Source organism: Maniola jurtina, chromosome 15, assembly GCF_905333055.1.
Source record: "Maniola jurtina chromosome 15, ilManJurt1.1, whole genome shotgun sequence".
NCBI classification, from domain to species: Eukaryota; Metazoa; Arthropoda; class Insecta; order Lepidoptera; family Nymphalidae; genus Maniola; species Maniola jurtina.
Window position 1 is genome coordinate 13,593,585 of NC_060043.1, and position 20,726 is coordinate 13,614,310.

The 20,726-nt window shown below is 38.5% G+C and overlaps 2 protein-coding genes and 1 long non-coding RNA gene across 4 annotated transcripts in view; 1 reads left to right on the top strand and 2 right to left on the bottom strand.

Annotated features, from left to right (window-relative positions):
• Positions 1 to 20,726, bottom strand: part of LOC123872540 (metabotropic glutamate receptor 2-like) — a 229,715-nt gene that overhangs the window by 71,211 nt on the left and 137,778 nt on the right. For both annotated transcript variants that reach the window (XM_045916863.1, XM_045916862.1), the window contains 3 exons: positions 18,068 to 18,154; positions 17,561 to 17,644; positions 10,891 to 11,035 (listed from right to left, as the gene is read on the bottom strand). In XM_045916863.1, coding sequence (XP_045772819.1) covers positions 10,891 to 11,035; positions 17,561 to 17,644; positions 18,068 to 18,154 — 316 coding nt within the window. The remainder of the gene's footprint in view (positions 1 to 10,890; positions 11,036 to 17,560; positions 17,645 to 18,067; positions 18,155 to 20,726) is intronic.
• Positions 3,280 to 5,561, bottom strand: LOC123872551. The gene is made up of 2 exons (XM_045916883.1): positions 5,194 to 5,561; positions 3,280 to 4,122 (listed from the first exon to the last, which is right to left on the bottom strand). The coding sequence occupies exons 1-2, from the start codon at positions 5,366 to 5,368 to the stop codon at positions 3,815 to 3,817; spliced, it is 483 nt and encodes a 160-aa protein (XP_045772839.1). The 5' UTR covers positions 5,369 to 5,561; the 3' UTR covers positions 3,280 to 3,814.
• LOC123872553 lies at positions 14,085 to 17,383 on the top strand. The gene is made up of 3 exons (XR_006797497.1): positions 14,085 to 14,098; positions 16,634 to 16,639; positions 17,316 to 17,383. It is a non-coding gene; the product is annotated as an uncharacterized LOC123872553 (long non-coding RNA).

A 20,726-nucleotide genomic window follows, 5' to 3' on the forward strand; every position in this document is an offset into this window, starting at 1 on the left:
CAGCTAATTATAGAGGCTGCATTGTAGCCAAGGAGATGCAATCCATTAGGAACAAGAGATACAAAAATCCATCTTCTCAAAACACTCAAGCAACAAGTGATAAAGCAAAACAAACTCCAGTCATCAAGAACCGACTTGCCGAAATCAACAAAGAAATTCCTAATAAGAAGGTAACATATGCACAAGTAGCATCAAATAAAATGTCCAGCAGCAGCAACACGAGCGATTCTACCTCAAATAAACTAGATGAGATCCTAAAACTTATGTCATCATTTGATGAACGCCTGCGAAATCTTGAAAAAAGCAATAACAAAGCTCCCTTTAAAACCAAATAATGGGAAAGGAACTAAAAATATTGGCATGGAATTCTAATGGACTATTCCAACATCAACATGAGCTACAAGTAGTCCTAGATACTGAAAATATCGACATATGTCTGATCTCCGAAACACATTTTACAAAAGAATCCTATATCAAATTTAAAGGATATAAAGTATACCATGCCCTACATCCCAATAATTCAGCCAGAGGAGGTAGTGCTGTTATAATAAAAGAGAATATTTCCCACTACGAAGAAAGTAAACATGAGGAGTTAGAAATCCAAGCAGTGGCAGTAAATATCAAAACAGAACGATACCCAATTACAATAGTAGCCATATACTGCCCACCACGGCATTCTCTAAAAAAATGTGAATACATAAGATTCTTGGGACAATATGGACACAGATTTATAATTGGTGGCGATTTTAACGCCAAAAATATTTTCTGGGGCTCTAGACTAACAACAACAAAAGGAAAAGAATTGTTGAATGCGATTAAAGACCTGAGATGCGACGTGATCAGTACTGGTATGCCGACCTATTGGCCTACTGATCCTCAAAAAATCCCAGATCTGATAGATTTCTTTATATCTAAGAATATCTCACCAAGGTACCTAAATATTGAAGGAAAATATGACATGAATTCGGACCATTCGCCAATATTGTTAATATTGGATAAACATAACATTACATTCAAGGAAACCAAGCTCACTCTAGTGAATAACAATACAGACTGGGAGAGCTTTAAAATAGAGTTAGCCAATATTATAAACCTAAAGGTTCCTTTAAAATGCCCAGACCAGCTCAATGTGGAAGTAGCCAAATTTATTACAGACATACAAAAATCAGCCTGGGACAATACGCCATTCATTAAAAAATGGAGTAAGGGTACCACCTATCCTACGGAGATTATCCATCTCATTAGAATAAAGAGAAAGCAAAGAAAAAAATGGCATGCTTCGAGATCGCCACAAGACAAAACAACACTTAACAAACTCGCGAAAACAATCAAAAAAGCAATCAAAAGTCATAACGAAAATAAGTTAAATGATTACCTACGAAGCTTGACCAATGATCGAGAAACTGACTATTCTCTTTGGAAAGTAACGGGAAATCTAAAAAGACCCATCACACATATACCACCACTTAAAGATTCAAATGGAAAATGGGCTATCAATAACATTCAAAAAGCTAATAGATTCGCTCAGCATCTGGAAAATATATTCCAACCAAATGAGGGCCATCCACTTGATCTTAGTGAGATTAAAGAAAGACTAGATGATCTGCAAAATATCAGACTTGTGACACCAAAAGAAGTATCTGAAGAAATAAAGTTCAATTTAAGCAAAAAAAAATCTCCAGGATACGATCTCATTACTGGAGAAATCTTAAAAAACCTTCCTCGGAAAGCTTTAGTGAAACTTACCAATCTCATAAATGCATCATTCAGACTGAGACATGTACCTGAGTTATGGAAAGTTGCTGAAGTCATTATGATTGCCAAACCGGGGAAACCACCCCATGAAACAACATCATATAGACCAATCTCTTTACTACCAGTTATTTCAAAGTTGTTTGAAAAATTGTTACTTAAGAGACTAAAACCCGTACTAGAAGATAGAAAATTAATACCAGATCATCAGTTTGGATTCCGAGAAAAGCACTCAACGATAGATCAAGTCCACAGAATTACTGATATAATAGAGAAATCATTAGAAAATAAGAAAGTGTGTTCCACAGTTTTCTTAGACGTAGCGCAAGCTTTTGATAAAGTGTGGCACGAAGGGCTTATCTATAAACTCAGAAATATGCTACCAAAGTCATTCGCAGATATCCTTGAATCATACATTACAAACAGATGGTTTAGAGTTCGTCAAGAAGATGCGTATTCTGAACTCAAGGAAATTAAAGCTGGGGTACCACAAGGAAGTGTCTTAGGTCCGGTCCTGTACTTATTATACACCTGTGATATTCCAGCACTAGAAAATAATACCATTGCAACATTCGCTGATGACACTGCGATTATAGGAACTGGTGAAAGTCACGAAGAAGCAGTGGAAAAAGTTCAAGTTGCCATAAATAAAGTTAACGAATGGACTATAAAGTGGCGAATTAAGCTTAACGAATCGAAATCAATGCATATAGATTTTACGAATAAGCGACCGAAATATCACCCGATTTATCTTAATCGGCAACTTATTCCATATGTAAATACAGCAAAGTACTTAGGTATGACGCTAGATGCAAAGCTTCGATGGAAAGCTCATGTTAAAAAGAAACGCGAGGAGCTGGAACTACGTTATAAAAAAATGTATTGGCTGCTTGGAAGGCACTCAACACTCTCAATAGATAATAAACTTATGCTATACAAGCAAATCCTGATGCCTGTATGGACGTATGGTATACAACTCTGGGGGTGTACTAAATCGACCAATGTACAAGTAATACAAAGATTCCAGAACAAAGTACTCCGGGAAATAACAAATGCACCCTGGTATGTAAGAAATCACGATCTCCACAGGGACCTTAAGATAGAGTTCGTATACAAAGTAATTCAAAAGTTCGCAGAGGCTCACCAACATCGACTTCACCATCATGTTAATTTCGAGGCTGTGAAGCTTCTAGATAACTTGGACATAAAAAGAAGACTCAAACGAACCAAGCCGTTCGAACTAGTGTTAAAAAGTGCATAAATGCAGTGATTGTGTAATAGTGTTTGTGCTACTTTATTTTTATCTAGGTCACAATAACATAGTGGACTGTAAGCATATTAGAATAAACTAAGGACAGTTATTGGACTGAAATTAGATTTAGAAATTATTCATAAGTAGAAGTTTAAGCTAGAATAAAATTACTTATTAGCCCATAGGCTAGATTGTAGTAGGAATAAAGCTACCATTATATAATGGAGCTTTATGGTAAGAAAAAAAAAAAAAAAAAAAAAAAAAAAAAAATAATTATTAATTTAAGAACAAGTAAATCAAAAAATACACTACGCTGAAAATGCTACTCAAGTGCGGTACTAAAATCGAATTCGTCTTCAATAGAAACTTGAGAATCTGCCGAGATACTTTCCGCATTTACACTATGTACAGATAATTGTGATTCGGGTCGGTAGTGGATTGGCTCTAAACCAGAACCGTGTCCAAAATCATGAGAAGACGTCTGTGGACGACTTATTCCATAGCTCGATCTAGCAGCTGTAGAATATCCATATGTTGACGATTGCGCATTTGAGGATGCTGTACCACTTAAATATCCTTGATGGCCTTGATCCCATTGGTTTCTTGATGTAGGTATATACTGAGTACACTGTCTTTGTTGAATATTTTTAATTATTGAAATTACTTGAAACTGAAAGTCTATCATATTTTCATCACTGAACTTGTCAACTGTATCAGCGATTCCCATAAAAAAGTTCATACTACGGCTTTTCTTTTTCTCATCTCGTTCTGCTGAATCCATAAACTTCATAAACCTAATGTCAACTTCACTTAGTTCATTTTTTTTCTTTTTTTTTTAGCCCTTTGCGTCTCACTCCGTTCAGTGTATCCCGAGCTTGATTGATTCGGGACTGCACTATCAAAATTTTCATTACTGAGGCTAGAATCATGAACATGTTCAGTCATGTTAGAATCGGTCTTGCGATGCTCAACATTTTTTTTTAGGAACATCATTTCATCATAGAACATATATTTTCTTATTTTTTTTGCTGAAGAACCAGACTTACATTCATTAATTTTTTTGTCATATTTTATCCAGCTATCTTTCATATTGGTCCACTTCTTCATCACCATTTGCCCTGAAAATAAATAAATAATAATTATTAAATTCAAAATTTATGAAAACCCCCGACCTAAACTGAATCGACCCCGACCTAAAATGGGGTTTTAGTATTTGAACCTGAACCGTTTTGTTTTATATTTCAGGTATCTAGCAACAGGAGATACCTTTACTGACCTATACTACAGCTATAGAATTGGAATAAAAACCATAAGTTGCATCGTACGTGAAGTATGCCACTACATTTGGTTAGAACTGTATAAAGAATATATGAAAATGCCATCTAAAGAAGACTGGCTACACATTGCAAGCAAATTTCAAGAATCTTCCAACTTCCCGCTGTGCTTAGGAGCGGTCGATGGAAAACACATCAGACTTATTAAGCCAATTGATAGTGGCTCGATGTTTTTAAATTACAAACATTTTTTTTCTATAGTTTTGATGGCAGTAGTAGATAGCGATTACAACTTTATATTTGTTGACGTTGGCGCCTACGGAAAGGAGTGTGATTCCAGTGTGTTTAAAGAGACCCCATTTTGGAAAAATTTAACAAACAACGGATTAAATCTACCCGATGCAACACGTTTGCCTGGAATTGACTACGATTTGCCATACGAGTATGTGTTCGTTGCGGACGAAGCCTTTGCTTTGCATTATCACTTGCTTCGTCCATTTGGTGGTCATCAGCTTGATCAATTAAAACGTACATTTAACTACAGACTCACAAGAGCGCGAAGATTTGTTGAATGTGCGTTTGGCATTTTATCCAATAAATGGCGAATTTTTCACCGGCCAATGAATGTGTCCATCGATTTGGCAGTTGATATTGTGAAAACATGTTGTGTTTTGCAAAATTTTATACATAAGCAGGAAAACTTTCAGTTTCACAATGCGAGTGAAAATGAGTCCACCCTTGATTCAGAATCGGAACTAATCCAGTTACCTATCACGAATGCAGTTCGCGGAAGTTTGGCGGCTAATGAAGTTCGCAACAGATTTGCACAATATTTTGTATCTAACGAAGGTCGCCTCTCCTATCAAAACAACTATGCATAAGTAAAAAGTTAATAATTAAATATCTGTAACTTACCAAACTTGTTTTTCTCATCACCACTTAAATCTTCAAATGTGGGCTGGAAATGAATAAATATTTCTTTCCAGGAATCATATTTAAGCCGCTTATTTTTATAATCGTCGATGGTCTTATCCCATATTACAGGCCTTTCTTGAATCAACGTAATTAATAATTCTTGATTTATGTTCATTTTATAATAAAATCGCGAAACAGCGTATATAAGCGGTCACGAATCCGTGCGTACGTCCGGCACCGTCGACACACCCCGATAGACTGCCATACAACACTGGTGAAAATCACGCCGTGCGTAGACGCGGCGCGCCGAGGGGCAGTCACGGCGCACGCGGCCGCGGCGCCGTGCCTTGGCGCCACCGTGCATGTCGACAAGCTCATATTATAGTGATCCATACCACACTGACGACCGTGCCTACACGCGGCGAATTAACCGTAGATTTTCACGGCGAGAAACCGTGTAATGGAAAAGAGGCCTTAAACCACCAAGAAGTAAGTGGCTTAACCAAGCTCAGTGACTCGCGCCGGCAAGCATCGCTAACTGATGAGCACGGATTCAATTTTCGTCACCAGTTTAGCGAGAAATCGTCCGCGACGCAGCTGCGTGGACGTGATAAATGATAATAAAAAGAACCGGCCAAGTGCGAGTTAGACTCGCACACTGAGGGTTCCGTAGTCGGGTATTTTTTTCCAACATTTTGCACGATAAATCAAAAACTATATTATTCATAAAAATAAATAAAAATCTGTTTTAGAATGTACCTACAGGTAAAGCCCTTTCATTTTTTTTTAATGATGTAACCACAAATTCACGGGTTTTGGATTTGTTCCTTTACTTTTGCTATAAGACCTACCTACCTGCCAAATTTCATGATTGTAGTCAACGGGAAGCAGGTTTTCACAGATAGACACGACGGACGGACGGACAGACAGACAGACAGACAGACAACAAAGTGATCCTACAAGGGTTCCGTTTTTCCTTCTGAGGTACAGAACCCTAAAAACCGGCCAAGTGCGAGCTTGGCTTCGCTCTTTTAGGTTTCCGTACATGATTATGACCATCACATTTTGGGTTTATAAAAGAACATTGCAATAAACCGTGAAAGAAAACTCAAAAAAGAGGAGGAAATCAATATTAAAAGATTAGCAAAAAACCATAGTTGATTACTCCGTCTTTACGCAAGTGTGTAAACAAAGGAAACCAACACAAAGGGAATGTGAATGTTCAACGCAGATGTTGCCATTAGCGAATATACCACGTCATAATGTAACCGCGTAGTATTATACTGTAAGTATAGCCCATACGTTTTGGTTAAAGCCCTGTAATTAAAGGAAACTGTGAATGATACAACTATTGACTCAAAGATTCAAAATTCTATATTTAAGAGGGCTCTCTCCGTCACTCGTTTCATACAATCGTAGTTCCAATTTCATTTGAATATTAAGCAACCAAAGTCTATGAAATTTTGCAGACATATTCTAGAAACTAATATCTATGTCTGTGGTTTTCCAGATTTCTGTTAAAATATTCGGTTTCAAAGTTACACGGTCTTAAAAAATTTCATACAAATCTTTGAGCCCCTGTAATTTTAAAACTACATATTTTTAGAAAAATATAAAACACCACAGACACAGATATTAGTTTCTAAAATATGTCTGCAAAATTTCATGGACTTTGGTTGCTTAATATTCAAATGAAATTGGTACTACGATTGTATGAAACGAGTGACGGAGAGAGACCTGTTAAAAAAAGAAGCTTAAAGGTATGTTTAATAATATATTAGAACCTTTTACGTTAGCAATGTAAAGGTTACAACTAATTGAGGACTCTCACCCCAATTTACTTCAACCCTAACAAAACTAAATAAGATTTATTTACTTGTGCGACAATTTCCCTCGTTTGATACATGAGTTGTGAATGTTGTTGACGTCACAAATAAACTTCTACCGATAAAAACGACCAGATGTGCTATAATGTCTTGTACGAGGTATTTCATTTCGCAGGGTTCCGTGCGCAAAGGATGCCAAAGGGACCCTATTACTAAGACTCCGCTGTCCGTCCGTCCGTCCGTCCGTCTGTCTGTCAGCGGGTTGTATCTTGTGAACCATAACAGGTAGAGACCTGAAATTTTCACAGAATGTGAATTTCTATTGACGCTGTAACAACAAATACTATTGCAGCCATGAAAATTGAAAAAAAAAAAAAAAATTTGTATGATTTTTTGTAAGTTACTCATCTATAACTTAAATTACAGAATTTAATACTTCCATTTAGAAACGATACACAAGGATCGGTCGGTTTCCAATTAAAACAGGATTAGAGCCGATTTGCTGTAAATCTGCGGCTCTGGACCGAACGAGAGCTTTAATCTTTGATTTGGTACCGATTGTTATTCAAATACTAATTATTGCATAATTCCGATGGGCTTAAAATCTCATTTTATAGTATCTACGAAGCTCTTGGTGGCGATAACTGGGGCTTAGTATGTTTTACATCTCGCCTACGATAACAGTATTCGAGCGTCAAAATGGCTGAGCTTACAGCAACAGCTTTTCATACAAATAACCTACCCCATGTACAAAATTCCACCAAATTTAAAATCAGACTATTGTACAAGATTTTTTGGAAACTCAAAGATTTTCCTCGGAATTTTCCAAAAATCTAAACCGACTCGGGTATCATCTACTATTATCACACTAACCTTTATAATATTAAAGGTGAAAGTTCGTGTGTGTGTATGTTTGTTACTCTTTCACGCAAAAACGACTGAAAGGATTTGGTTGAAATTCAGAATTGACATTGATTATACCCTAGATTAAGACATAGGCTACTTTTTATCCTGAAAAATCAGAGTTCCCACGGGATTGTTAAACCTAACTTCACGTGAACGAAGTCGCGGGCATCAGCTAGTTAGTATTTATTTTTAACATTTGTTAATTATGTAATTGCTGGCACTTACAATCGTAAGCGCGGCCGGTAGTTCCATCATTTCGCGATAACTGTTCCGTTTCGTAAACACAAAATGGAGGACTTATGATCCCGCTTCGCCGCCAGCTCGCCAGATTGCCGCTTTTATTGCGATATTAAAATAAACTGTCCCATTCCGCGCGAGCTATGCCAGCGAGTGTACCGATCATTGTAATTATACACATTGAACAGCGGTCTGATCAATTTATTCTTATTGCACTTGAGTGTATCTCTGATGAAATTGGGATAGCTTTTCGAAAAATATAACTACGAACTTTCAGCTAGGCTGGCTAGTTTTAATTAGCCTATCCAGGAGCTAATGTACAGGCCAGAAGTGTGTGCCAAAATACAGGTTCACTTTTTATCTCCTCATTTTACATATTTTTCTCGCGGAAGTTAACGCCAGCTCAGAGTAAGTACAGCGCGTACGATCGTGAGCTGTTTGCGATTTACGAGTCGGTTAAATACTTTCGTTATATGGTCGAATCAAAACCTTTTTACATACTTACCGATCATAAACCGATAGTCTCTGCATTTAAAAAACCCTTGGATTCGTGTTCTCCGCGGCAATTTCGATATCTTGATTTCATATCGCAGTTTTCTACGGATGTTCGGTATATCGCCGGAGAAGACAACGTAGTCGCGGACGCGCTATCAAGGACGGAGGCTATTGCACCGGTAGATGAACTATTAAACGCGTTAGCTAATTCACAAGCTACAGATTCCGAATTAAGGGAATTATTACGAAACGGTTCGTCTCTTAAATTAGAAAAAGTACATTACGGATCTGTAAAATTATTTTGTGACGTTTCTGGTACTAAGCAACGCCCTTATATAACACCAGAGTTTAGAAAGATAGTTTTTGATAACCTTCATAGGTTAAGCCACCCTAGCGCCAGGACCACTATTAAATTGGTGACTGAGCGATACGTGTGGCCAGGTATTAGGAAAGATTGCCGCAACTGGGCAAGCTCCTGTATCGCCTGTCAAAAATCTAAAGTTTCGCGTCACGTACATGCCCCAGTTAGCGATTTCAAACTTCCGTCTAGCCGTTTTTCTCACGTCCACATAGACTTAGTAGGTCCTCTCCCTGTTTCTGACGGGTACAGGTACTGTTTCACCGCGGTCGATAGATTCACGCGATGGCCTGAAGCAGTACCACTTCATGATATAACAGCGGAGAGTGTTGCTAAAGCCTTATTTCCTCATGGATATCCCGTTACGGGTGTCCATTAAAGGTAACAACGGATAGGGGAAAGCAATTTGAGTCGCATCTCTTCAGCAAATTGTCAGCAAGGATCGGTTCCCAACACCTTAAAACGACTGCGTACCATCCGGCTGCCAATGGTCTTGTGGAACGTTTCCATCGACAATTTAAAGCAGCATTAATGTGTCACGCGAATGATAGTTGGACCGAACAACTTCCACTCGTTCTATTAGGAATTCGCAGTGCATGGAAGGACGATCTTTCAGCGTCCAGTGCCGAGCTTGTTTATGGAGAGCCACTCAGGCTACCCGGCGATCTATTCGAGCCATCTGCTGACAAACAGACTGACTACACCGATTTTCTTGACAGGTTCCGTCTTCATATGAAGAAGTTACAACCTACTCCAATTGCTCGCCATGGTTCGAGCAAAGTTTTCGTTTTTAAAGACTTGTCAACGGTTTCGCATGTCTTTTTACGACAGGATTTTGTCAGAAGATCGTTGCAACCTCCATACGCCGGCCCATTTAGGGTGGTGGAACGGAATGATAAGTTTTTTAAGATCGACGTAGCAGGCAAAATGGTTACCGTTTCGATAGACAGGTTGAAGCCAGCCTATATCCTAACGGATAAACCAGGTAGCGTTACTCCAACAGCTGCTGTTCTACCTGCGAGGGATTCTATCGCGGTCCCTCCTTCAGAGCGACCACCTGCAGATCAAACTACCTCTCGCTCTGGTCGCCGAGTTAGGTTCCCGGATTTTTATCGACCCTAAAGGTCTCCGGGGGGGCTGATGTGGCGACCGACCACTGTAGGTTGGTGGGACCGCGTTTGGTCGTCGCGCAACTGTTTCTTGTTGGACGGCGGTAATTCGCGGTAAGGCAATTCCGAGAATTGCACCTGCAGAGAAACACCTGCGTGAACACACCTGCGCGCGGCCGGTAAGAACCGGTATTTACTGGCTTTGGCGTAAACAAGTTCGGTGGACGGGGTAAGTCTATAAAAGGGCTTTCCCCAGATTCCCAGTGTTCAGTGCGTTTCATCAGTCTACTTTGACACTCGTTGCGTCCCCTTCGTGGACGACTCGCGATAATGAATAGAACGCATTCTGTTCCATGTAAATAATTAGTTAGCATTGTAAATACAACTTTAGTGTAAATTTTCTTATTGTGTATTATATAATGTGGGTAACAATAAACCAGTGTACATAACTTTGGGTGTATCATTTAACACCAGCGGAGTCATATATATATACCCCACAACCCCAACAAGGAAAAGTGGAAAGCCGTACCGCCAAGCGATTAAGCGTTACGGTACGATGCCGCGCACGCGTGGTAGCGTGCCGAGGAGTGGGTTTAATAAAACGTGCCAAACCCCTTCCAGGTAAGCCCGCTTCCATCTTAGACTACATCATCACTTACCACCAGGTGAGATTGCACTCAAGGGCATGACAATTGTATCTGAATAAAATAAAAATGATGTAGACAGAAAGAGACAAAAAGAGACAGAAATAGAGAGTAGCACGTACCTCTAGCTCTGGGTTTAGTGAGGAGCTTCAGCACGATCTCATCATACGCAGCCTCCGTCGCCACGCCGGAGTCCTTCACCAGCTTCTCCTTCACCGCGATGCAGATCCCGTTCCGCGCCAGCAGGGCTTCCAGCTCTTCAAATGCCTGATGACGAAAATCATCATCATTACCATTCGTCGTCATGAAGCCTCAATAGCTCAACGGTTATAGGAGCGGACTGAAATCCGAAAGGTCGGCGGTTCAAACACCACCCGTTGCACTATTGTCGTACCCACTCCTAGCACAAGCTTTACGCTTAGTTGGAGGGGAAAGAGGAATGTTAGTCCTGATTAAAATGGCTAATATTCTTTAAAAAAACAATACCATTCGTCATTAATGGGAGAGCGAGTGTTTTTTTGATTGTGTGTGAGTTTATACCTATGATGAACCTATGATGACCTATGATGTTTTTTGATTGTGTGTGAGTTAAGAGTTTAGACCTATGATGAAAGTTTTATCTTTGAGAGCTTTACTTGTTCATATTTCAAAGAAAATTCAAAACTTTTAGACCGAACTTTTGAATATTTTTCTGTAGAAAAAAATGTATCCAGTCATTTTTTCGTCAAATAATATTCTAGAGGATATAATATATAACTTAATGAAAAATAACATTATATATGTATATTCATTTCAAAATTTTCGATTTACGGGTTACGAACGGGTATATTGTAAATACTTACCCTAAAAAACGGTCGAATGCGAAGGGTTCCATCAACTCTTTCCCTATTACCACCTATTACGGTTTAATGAGATACAGCCCGCTAACAAACAGACAGACGGACGATAATGGAGGTTTAGTAATAGGATTGGCACTTATCGGGTCCGGAATCCTAAGGATGGCACACATCTTGTAGAAATAATTTGATTCAATATGTTTAGGGTTCTTTCATGTCAACTCTTCACATTCAATGTTATGTATACGATGTATGTATAAATAAAAATGTCATAACATATAATAACGCAAAGGGAGGCAATATAAAATATGTCATATACAGTTTTTATGACATGTCATATGTGACGTGACATCGTAAAGGGAGCATCTCGGAATATACTGACAAATGCTGACACGTGATGTGGTGAAAAGTAAGCAAAGTTAGAATTGGTATTTCGAAGTTTAGTAATAGAACTGGATTATGTATTTCACTCTGATTATGGTTCGCAGCAATGATATCTAAATATTATATACAAGTACTTATATAAAAACAGCACTAAAAAAAATTTTCAAAATAAAATAAGACCGACTTCAATAACCACAAACACTAAAAAGTAAAAATAATTTTTGTTTCTACACGTGTAATGTATGTATGAAGTTGAGCGAGCATAATAAAAGAAACTAGAAATCTTAGTGTGAAGAAGGTCGCCCGAATACATAAAAAAATAAAAAAAAGATTGACGAATTGAGAACCTCCTTCTTTTTCAAGTCGGTTAAAAACAGCAAACGTTAGAGGTGCATGCCCAGGATCGAACACACGAACTCTCGAATAGAAGACAAATGTCTTAACCACACTGTTATTGCTTTAAAGGGGCTAGCCAATAACTGAAAAAAAAAAAACTAAACTTGTGCCACGTGCATTGCGTCATATCGTAACAACCTTGACCCAAAAATATTTTTTACCCTTTACATTTTTACCGCTACGAATTGCAGCTTACGTATTTCAAATAAAGACCTCATACAGGAAAACGAGTAGGTACCTCAAATAAAAAATGTGAAGAGCGTATATTTGTATACGAGGTAACAAATATACTGCACGTGGCCAATTCACACGATCTGCCTCAATCCCCAATGAAACATGCTTGTATGAAATAATACATTTCCGCGAGAAAAGGCTGACGGCCTCCTTTTCAACTGATATGCAAAAGGCTGGGGTAATACATGCTCTAAGAGGCGTATCATATTGGCAGCGTGACGGGGCGTTTTTTTACTGAAAATTCGCTCAGTAATCTTGTGCATCTAAAATCCGCACGAAAAGGCTGACGGCCACCTTTTCAAGAGATATATGCAAAAAGATGGTGTAGAGTAATACATGCTCTAGAGTTGTTTCATACTGGGGGCGTGACGAGGCGACTTTTTTCGCGAATATTCGGTCATTATATTATAGTCTAATGAGCCTCTGACGTTGTAAGTAGGTATATACTAACGGAAATTGGAACACTTAACAACCATAACCATTTTGAACATCAGTAATCAATCCTAATCCATATCCATACTTCCATACTAAGTAACATTATAAATGCGAAAGTGTGTCTGTTAGTTTGGTATAAAGAGATCTTGCGATGCGAGGCAATTCACACGATCGGCTTAATTCCCAACCTGTACGAAAAATACTTTCTCTAAGGGTGAGATCTATAGTGCACACTCTGATTTTGCTTAGACTTAGGACAGAGTTAAACGAGACAGACATATTATATCTATCAAATCTGTTTCGTTTTAACTCAATCTTAAGTTTGAGCAAAGTGCGCTCTAATCTCACCCTAGAGTTGTTTCATATTTTTTTTGTTTTGATTAGGAAAGAGAATTATTCATTAGGACGACCAAAAATTGTAACATCAATAAAATTACTTAAATCTATACAAAATTTTGGTAACTTACGGGCCTTTGTTTCACCTCTAGCCTATTTTTCTTGGCCGTCGCGTCCCGTTATCAGTGTGGTTAGACTCTTATTCACATACTCAGAAATGCTGCGTGTTTAAGTCTGAGAATATTCAGGCAAATTTAACTTTCATACCGCTTAAGTTAGAGTTCATAATGCAATAACAGCGATTTGGAACAGCTGTGCCAAAACTAAGAAAGTTGCGGTTTGCGGAGCCACCGTATAATACTTTAGCGTGAATGTGTTAATTTGAACTGTGAAATAGATTTTCCTTTTGGAAATTGGGTAATCCTTTAATATAGAATTAGTGGAAAAAGTAAAAATTTTAAAAAGTTTTAAATCCCAAAACCTCTTGTCTGCCGATCCACACTTGGCCAGCGTGGTGGACTATGCCAAACCCTTCTCATTCTGAGAGGAGACCCGTGCTCAGTAGTGAGCCGACGATAAAGATAAAATATGGCAGCCTTAAAACAGCCGATCTGTTTGGCGGCCATTTCTGACAAAAGTTAAGTACTCTCCGAAACGTATCTGAATTAGGTACTCTGTCTTTGAGTTAGATATCTATAGTACGCGACAGGTTGTCATGGCAATCGGTGTATGAGGCGGAGGGACGCTTCACACATCCGCACGCCATCCGCGCTATTCCGCACCGGGCTGTGCGGGAGTGCGGGACGTCCCCACCACCGTCCGATTGCCATCTTGACCTATCGATATTACCGTGCTATAACTCTCAAGCAATCTCATAAGTCACACCTAAAAAACTGACCGGGCATTCGGGTGTTATTCCGTTTTACTCCTACTTCCGTAAAATTGCCGAAGCGCTATTCATCATGATCAACCCATTTCCGCCCCACTACTGAGTACGGGTCTCCTCTCAGAATGAGAAGGGTTTAGGCCATAGTCTGCCACGCTGGCCCAATGCGGATTGGCAGACTTCACACACCTTTGAGAACATGGAGAACTCTCAGGCATGCAGGTTTCCTCACGATGTTTTCCTTCACCGTTAAAGCAAGGGATATTTAATTGCTTAAAACGCACATAACTAAAAAGTTAGTGGTGCGTGCCCGGGATCGAACCCCCGACCTCAGATTAGTAGGCGGACGTTCTAACCACTAGGCTATCACAGCTTTTATTATTAGCGCTAGCGCTATTATAGCGCTATTGTTATTGCTGAAAACTTTTCATTACTCATAACATAAAGCTTTCATAATAAACATTTGCCCAATAATAACGATCGGACCAAAAAAAACCTCAAAACCGAGCTTTACATAAATATTATGTACTCACGGAATATACTTGTATTTTCAATGGAGAATTTACGAAAGATTGAATCCCTGAACAGTTGTTTTCAATCTCATCTCATCCAAAATTCATCTATAACGCTCATTCAAAAACATTGGCCGGATAAACATCATTCTGAATCTGAATATGGGTTTTGGTATAATCCATTATTCGGAAAATGTTCATGCATCCGAAATCCGAATGCATTTCGATCATGTTGTTTATGCGTCCAAATGCATTCCGAACATGTTTTCGTTAATATTTCAACCCGAGTCTTAATTGCCGAACCACTCACTTGGAATGCCAACGAATATGAATGCTGAAATTCGGTACTTATGCCTACTTCGTATTATTAAGAGGTGAAGAGCTGGTGATATTATTTTTGGATATAGGTACTTTTAATTGGATCTAATGTTTATCTTCACGACCCGTTGCCGGGCCACTACGGAGCTCAACGCAGAATAAAAAAAAGGTATAGACCATAGTCCAGCAACCTGGTCAATTATTGAATGGGCAATATTTATGGAGAACGTTCAGGCGCGCGGGTTTCCTCACTATGTTTTCCTTCACCGTGAAACATAAATTTAAACAAGTATAAGCAAGTAAGTATAATAATATTATATACCTAGTCACCTATCTCTGTGACTAGTATTCAAAAATCTTATCTTTGGAATATAGAGACATTATATAGTTTGTAATTTCATCTATTCGTTAAGAATTCACAGAATAATTCTCGTTATAACTCTTTCATGTAAACTTCATCATCATCATCATCATCATCAGCCTGTGGGCATCCACTGTTGGACATAGGCCTTCCTATAGGGAAGCGCCACCACACCCGGTCCTCAGCCTTCCTCATCCAGCCACTTCCCGCCAGCCGCTTTATATCGTCGGTCCATCGTGCTGGAGGGCGTCCCACACTACGTTTGCTTAAACGCGGTCTCCACTTAAGGACTTTCCGGCTCCAACGGCCATCGCCTCTACGACAGGCATGGCTTGCCCACTGCCACTTCAGCTTGCTAATGGTTTGGGCTATGTCAGTGACCTTGGTTCTCCTGCGAGGAGATCCGCATCTCCTCATTTCGGATCTTATCCCTCAGGGAAACTCCTAACATAGCCCTCTCCATAGCTCGCTGAGCAACTTTGAATTTGTGAACAAGGCCATTTGTCAGTGTCCTCGTTTCAGCACCATAGGTGAGGACGGGAAGGACACACTGGTTGAAGACTTTTGTTTCCAGGCATTGAGGAATTCCTCATGTAAACTTGTACCTATATAATTTTTTGTAACATTGTAAATAATGTGTTCTCTTAACATTAAAAGAATAAAAATATGTAATAAGTGGCAATAACCTATTAACATATTTATTGCTTGTGCTTCTTGTACAGTATAATTTTATGATTAATAAATATTCTTCTTTTATTCTTTATCTAATCTATCTATCTCCGATAGCGTCAGGTAAGGCAGCAGCGCACGCGCACTGTAAGCGAGTGTTAGAGCAGGTGTTTGAGCGCAGTTTACTACTTTTCCATGCCTATGCAATTTTACATTCACTCCAAACTAATATGCAAATATGCACTACTAGAGGATGCCCGCGACTTCATCCACGTTGATTTAGGTTATTAAAGATCCCGTGGGAACTGTTTGATTTTCCGGGATAAAAAGTTGATTATGTCAATTACAGGGACGCAAGATACTTCGGTATCAAATTTCCGGCAGACAGGCTCTGGGCGGCCGGTAAATACGCCCCTACGTTACGCGTCACGAACGTAGATTGGCTACGTAGCTACAGCGTCTTGTTAACCCCCGACCCAAAAAGAGGGGTGTTATAAGTTTGACGTGTGCATTTGTGTATCTGTGTATCTATCTGTGGCATCATAGCGCCTAAACGAATGAACCGATTTTAATTTAATTTTTTTTTGTTTGAAAGGCTTGATCCAGAGTGTTCTTAGCTATAATCCAAGAAAATCGGTTTAGCCGTTTGAAAGTTATCAGCTCTTTTCTAGTTACTGTAACCTTCACTTGTCAGGGGTGTTATAAATTTTTAATTTACACTTGTTTTCCAAAATTAGATTGGTAGGTGTCGGCCCTGTACGGAATTCAATCATATTGGATAACGTTTGTAAATCGTGCAAACATTTCGCAGTTGATAATGATTTAGGTGTTCACTGAAACTGTATATTCAATGTTTGGTGCGAGGTACAGTTTACAGAGTAAACAAACTGAATTGAATCAGTTAAAATGCCCCGTACGTATGTATTTACAGATTTATTTGATCGGTTTTAGTATTTATGCGTTTGGAATACATAATATTGTTAGTGGACTATGTATTATTATTGATTGGATTGGTTTTAAATTGGATGATTTAGCCTATATTGAACGGGTATTAAAATTGAATGGATGCACATTTTGTGATTTTAATTTTGTTAAATTAACGAGTAGGTATAAGTCCTAACTAATAATCATATTATGAACAATCTGTGAGGAATCTATCAATAGTGCGCGACAGGTCCAGATGGCAATCGGGGTGGCGACGTCCCGCACACCCGCACAGCACCCGCGCTAACCTGGTGCGGAGGAGCCCGGGTGACCTACGGGTGTGCGGGGTGTCCCCCTGCCTAGTTCAACGGGAAGTACCCTAATAGGTTTTCTTGACAAACACGACAGACGGAAAGACAGACACGCAGACAGACAACAAAGTGATCCTATAAGGGTTCCGTTTTTCCTTTTGAGGTACGGAATCCTAAAAAATGCACTAACCTTTATCCCGTAGCTGGATTCTTCGTAAATAATAGACACGTAACTCCAGCCCAGCTTTGTCACGATCTTGACCATTGCCCGCACCTGTATAAACATTAATAAATGTAGACTAGCGACTCGTCCCGGCTTCGCACGGGTAGCTTATTACAATTTTCATAGGAACTCTATTTTAAATAAAATAAAATAGTGACTTATGTTTCTCAAGAATAATGTAGCTTTCTACTGGTGAAAGAATTTCCAAAATCGGTTCAGTAGTTTCAGAGATTACTTGCCACGAACAAACTTACAAACTTTACCCCTTTTTTTATTCCTTTATTTATATGCTTTTACACTTTTCCTCTTTATCTAACTCAGTGTCTAACACTGAATGACAGCCACCGAGTTCATATTTTGCCATTGGTTGGCTCTACATTACTGTTACACTGAGCGATATTTTCGTAGAAATTCTTCAATGGATTAAATACACTCTCCTTTAGACTGCGCTACAGTTGGGTAAAAAAGGAATACCTGGTGCATATCCGAAGGTATTGTCCTTGTGAAGTACTCGAACCGGGCCTTGTTGGACAGTTCCGGAGAAGTGGAGAAGAAAGAGACCTGGTGACAAAAAAAAAACTGTCATTTTTTTACGACTTTCCTGACTCAATGGAGCTCGCGTGGAGTAGGGACTTTGGAAATTTCATCTCAACGCATCGCCGAGACGGCCCACTATTGAGCAAGGATTTCCTCTTATAATGAGAAGGGTTTGGCAAAAAAACCACAACTCATATTAAAGGTAGGTACTTAAATGCGAAAGTGTTTTGTTTGATGGTTGGTTCTTCAATCACGCAGCAACTGAATAACGAACTGACGTGATTTTTCATGGATATAGTTAGAAACTGACACAAGCTACATTTTATCTCGTAAAATCAAACAGTTTCCATAGGATTAAGAAAACTAAATCCACGTGGATGAATTTGCGGGTATGAGCTATTAATAATTGAATCCGACAATATACAGGCTTAAGTAAAAGCTGTTCCTGGTGTTATATCGGGAAATACCAGAACAAAGTGGAAATCTCCGCTATTTCTATTAAGTTAATCTAAATTGAATTCTTAAACTAATATTTTCTTTGCGAGCTCTTCAGATTGAATTAACAGATTCTGGCAAGCAGTGCGAAAAATTTGCGGTTCCAATATAACGCACAGACGTAAGAAAATAGATAGACAGAGCTCTTGCGAACAAACCTATTGATAAAAGTGAAGCATTTAACACCTTTCGAATCGTTTTCAGATTTTGGCATTCATCATAATAATTGTTCATTTTTCTGTCTATAATTTTATATTTGCCCAATAAATGCAAATTAAAGTCGCATGTGATAGACTTTTATTAATTGTTTAGATTTAACATCTTATAACATATGATGCAAATAAAGAATATAATTATTGAATTGAATCAAATATTACAAAAACACTTAACACCAGGTGACCAGCCACCTCATTTGCTCGTTTTTTATTTAAAAAAAACATTAACTATAAAAGTATAAAAATCTATTGTTTGCGCTTCATAATTTAATATTTAGAATATAGAACAATCGGTTTCCATATTTTAATAATTTTCTCCGAAATTGTTTTATGTTTTGGTTACACATAGTCCTTGATTTCGGAGCCCGTTTCCTATTTGTCTTTCTCCATTAGTCTGTGGCTTAAGAATACAAAAGTTTTAATTAAAGCCGCTCCAAACCGCAGGGATTTTGGAATCTAATTTCCTGTATGGTCTTGATGAAGGCTACTGATATGTTTTTACAGAACTGAGATTATAGGCTGTACTTTTGATATAACAGTCAGATTATAAACACACACACATATTGTGATGTAAGCACAAATTCACTGTTTTCGGATTTTTTTCCTTTACTTGTGCTATAAGACCCTTTCATGATTCTAGGTCAACGGGAAGTACCCTATAGTTTTCTTGACAGACACGATCGACAGACAGACAGACAACAAAGTGATCCTATAAGGGTTCCTTTATTCATTTTACGGGTACGGAATCTAAAAAAAAATAACCGAGAAAATTTCAATTTAAAAAAAATGGCAGTCAGTAGGGACTGCCGACAAAAGAAAAAACAGGGGTTTTTTTTTGGATTTTTAAATTCATTGTAGCTAGTAGTTTCCACCCTTAGTAGTTTCAGTCACGAAGCTATCTCTGTGGAGCGTAGGTAGTAGTATAGAGCTAAATGAATTGGAATTTAGCACGATTCGGATCTGTTTCCAGGGTTCCGTACTCAAAAGGTAAAAACGGAGCATTATTAATGTCACTCTGCTGTTTGTATATCTGTCTGATTCTCTACCTGTCTGTCTTTTCGCGTGTCACGGGTCTCTAGCTCGTAGACGAAATGAATTACAGGCCTGAAATGTTGGTATTTGGTGTTAACGTTGACCCGAAACCGGATATTGAATTAGAAATACAATAAAATTTTATTTTTCAGAGGGGCTCCCATTGTATGAAAAAGGCCGGCTTTTTTTCTCACCTAAGCAAACTTGGGACCCCGCCATAACCTTCGTCTATCTCAAAAACTAGACACGTATTTATAACTTCGGTATATTATGTACTATACATAATAATACATATTATGCTGTATTTAAACAACAAAACAACTATTCATGAAGTAGTTTGTAAGCTTGTAAGCTTTGACTAAAACATTTTTAACCGACTTCCAAAAAAGGAGGAGGTTCTCAATTCGTCGGAATCTTTTTTTTTTTTTTTTATTATTTATGTATGTTCCCCGATTACTCAAAGACCCCTGGACCGATTTGGAAATTATTTTTTTTTTGAAAGAGTATACTGTGCAGGTGGTCCCATATAAATTTGGTGAAGATCTGATAATAATCTTCGGAGATGGAGAACAGAACTCCTCAATTGATAAGAGCAAATTGCTCGCGATCAGTGTAATAGCTTAGTAAACAGTAGGGTTTTAACTGGGCATAGCATATTATAGTACAGTGGGGCCACTAAAAAGTGTGAAATAAAAAATTTTCAAAAGAAAAATAAAACCGACTTCAAAAACCACAAACACTAAAAAGTACAAAATAATTTTTGTTTAGCTACACGTGTAATGTACCTAGGTATGAAGTCGGGCGAGCTTCACTCTTGGATTTCTAATTTTGTTTTAATATGCTCGCTAAAAAAG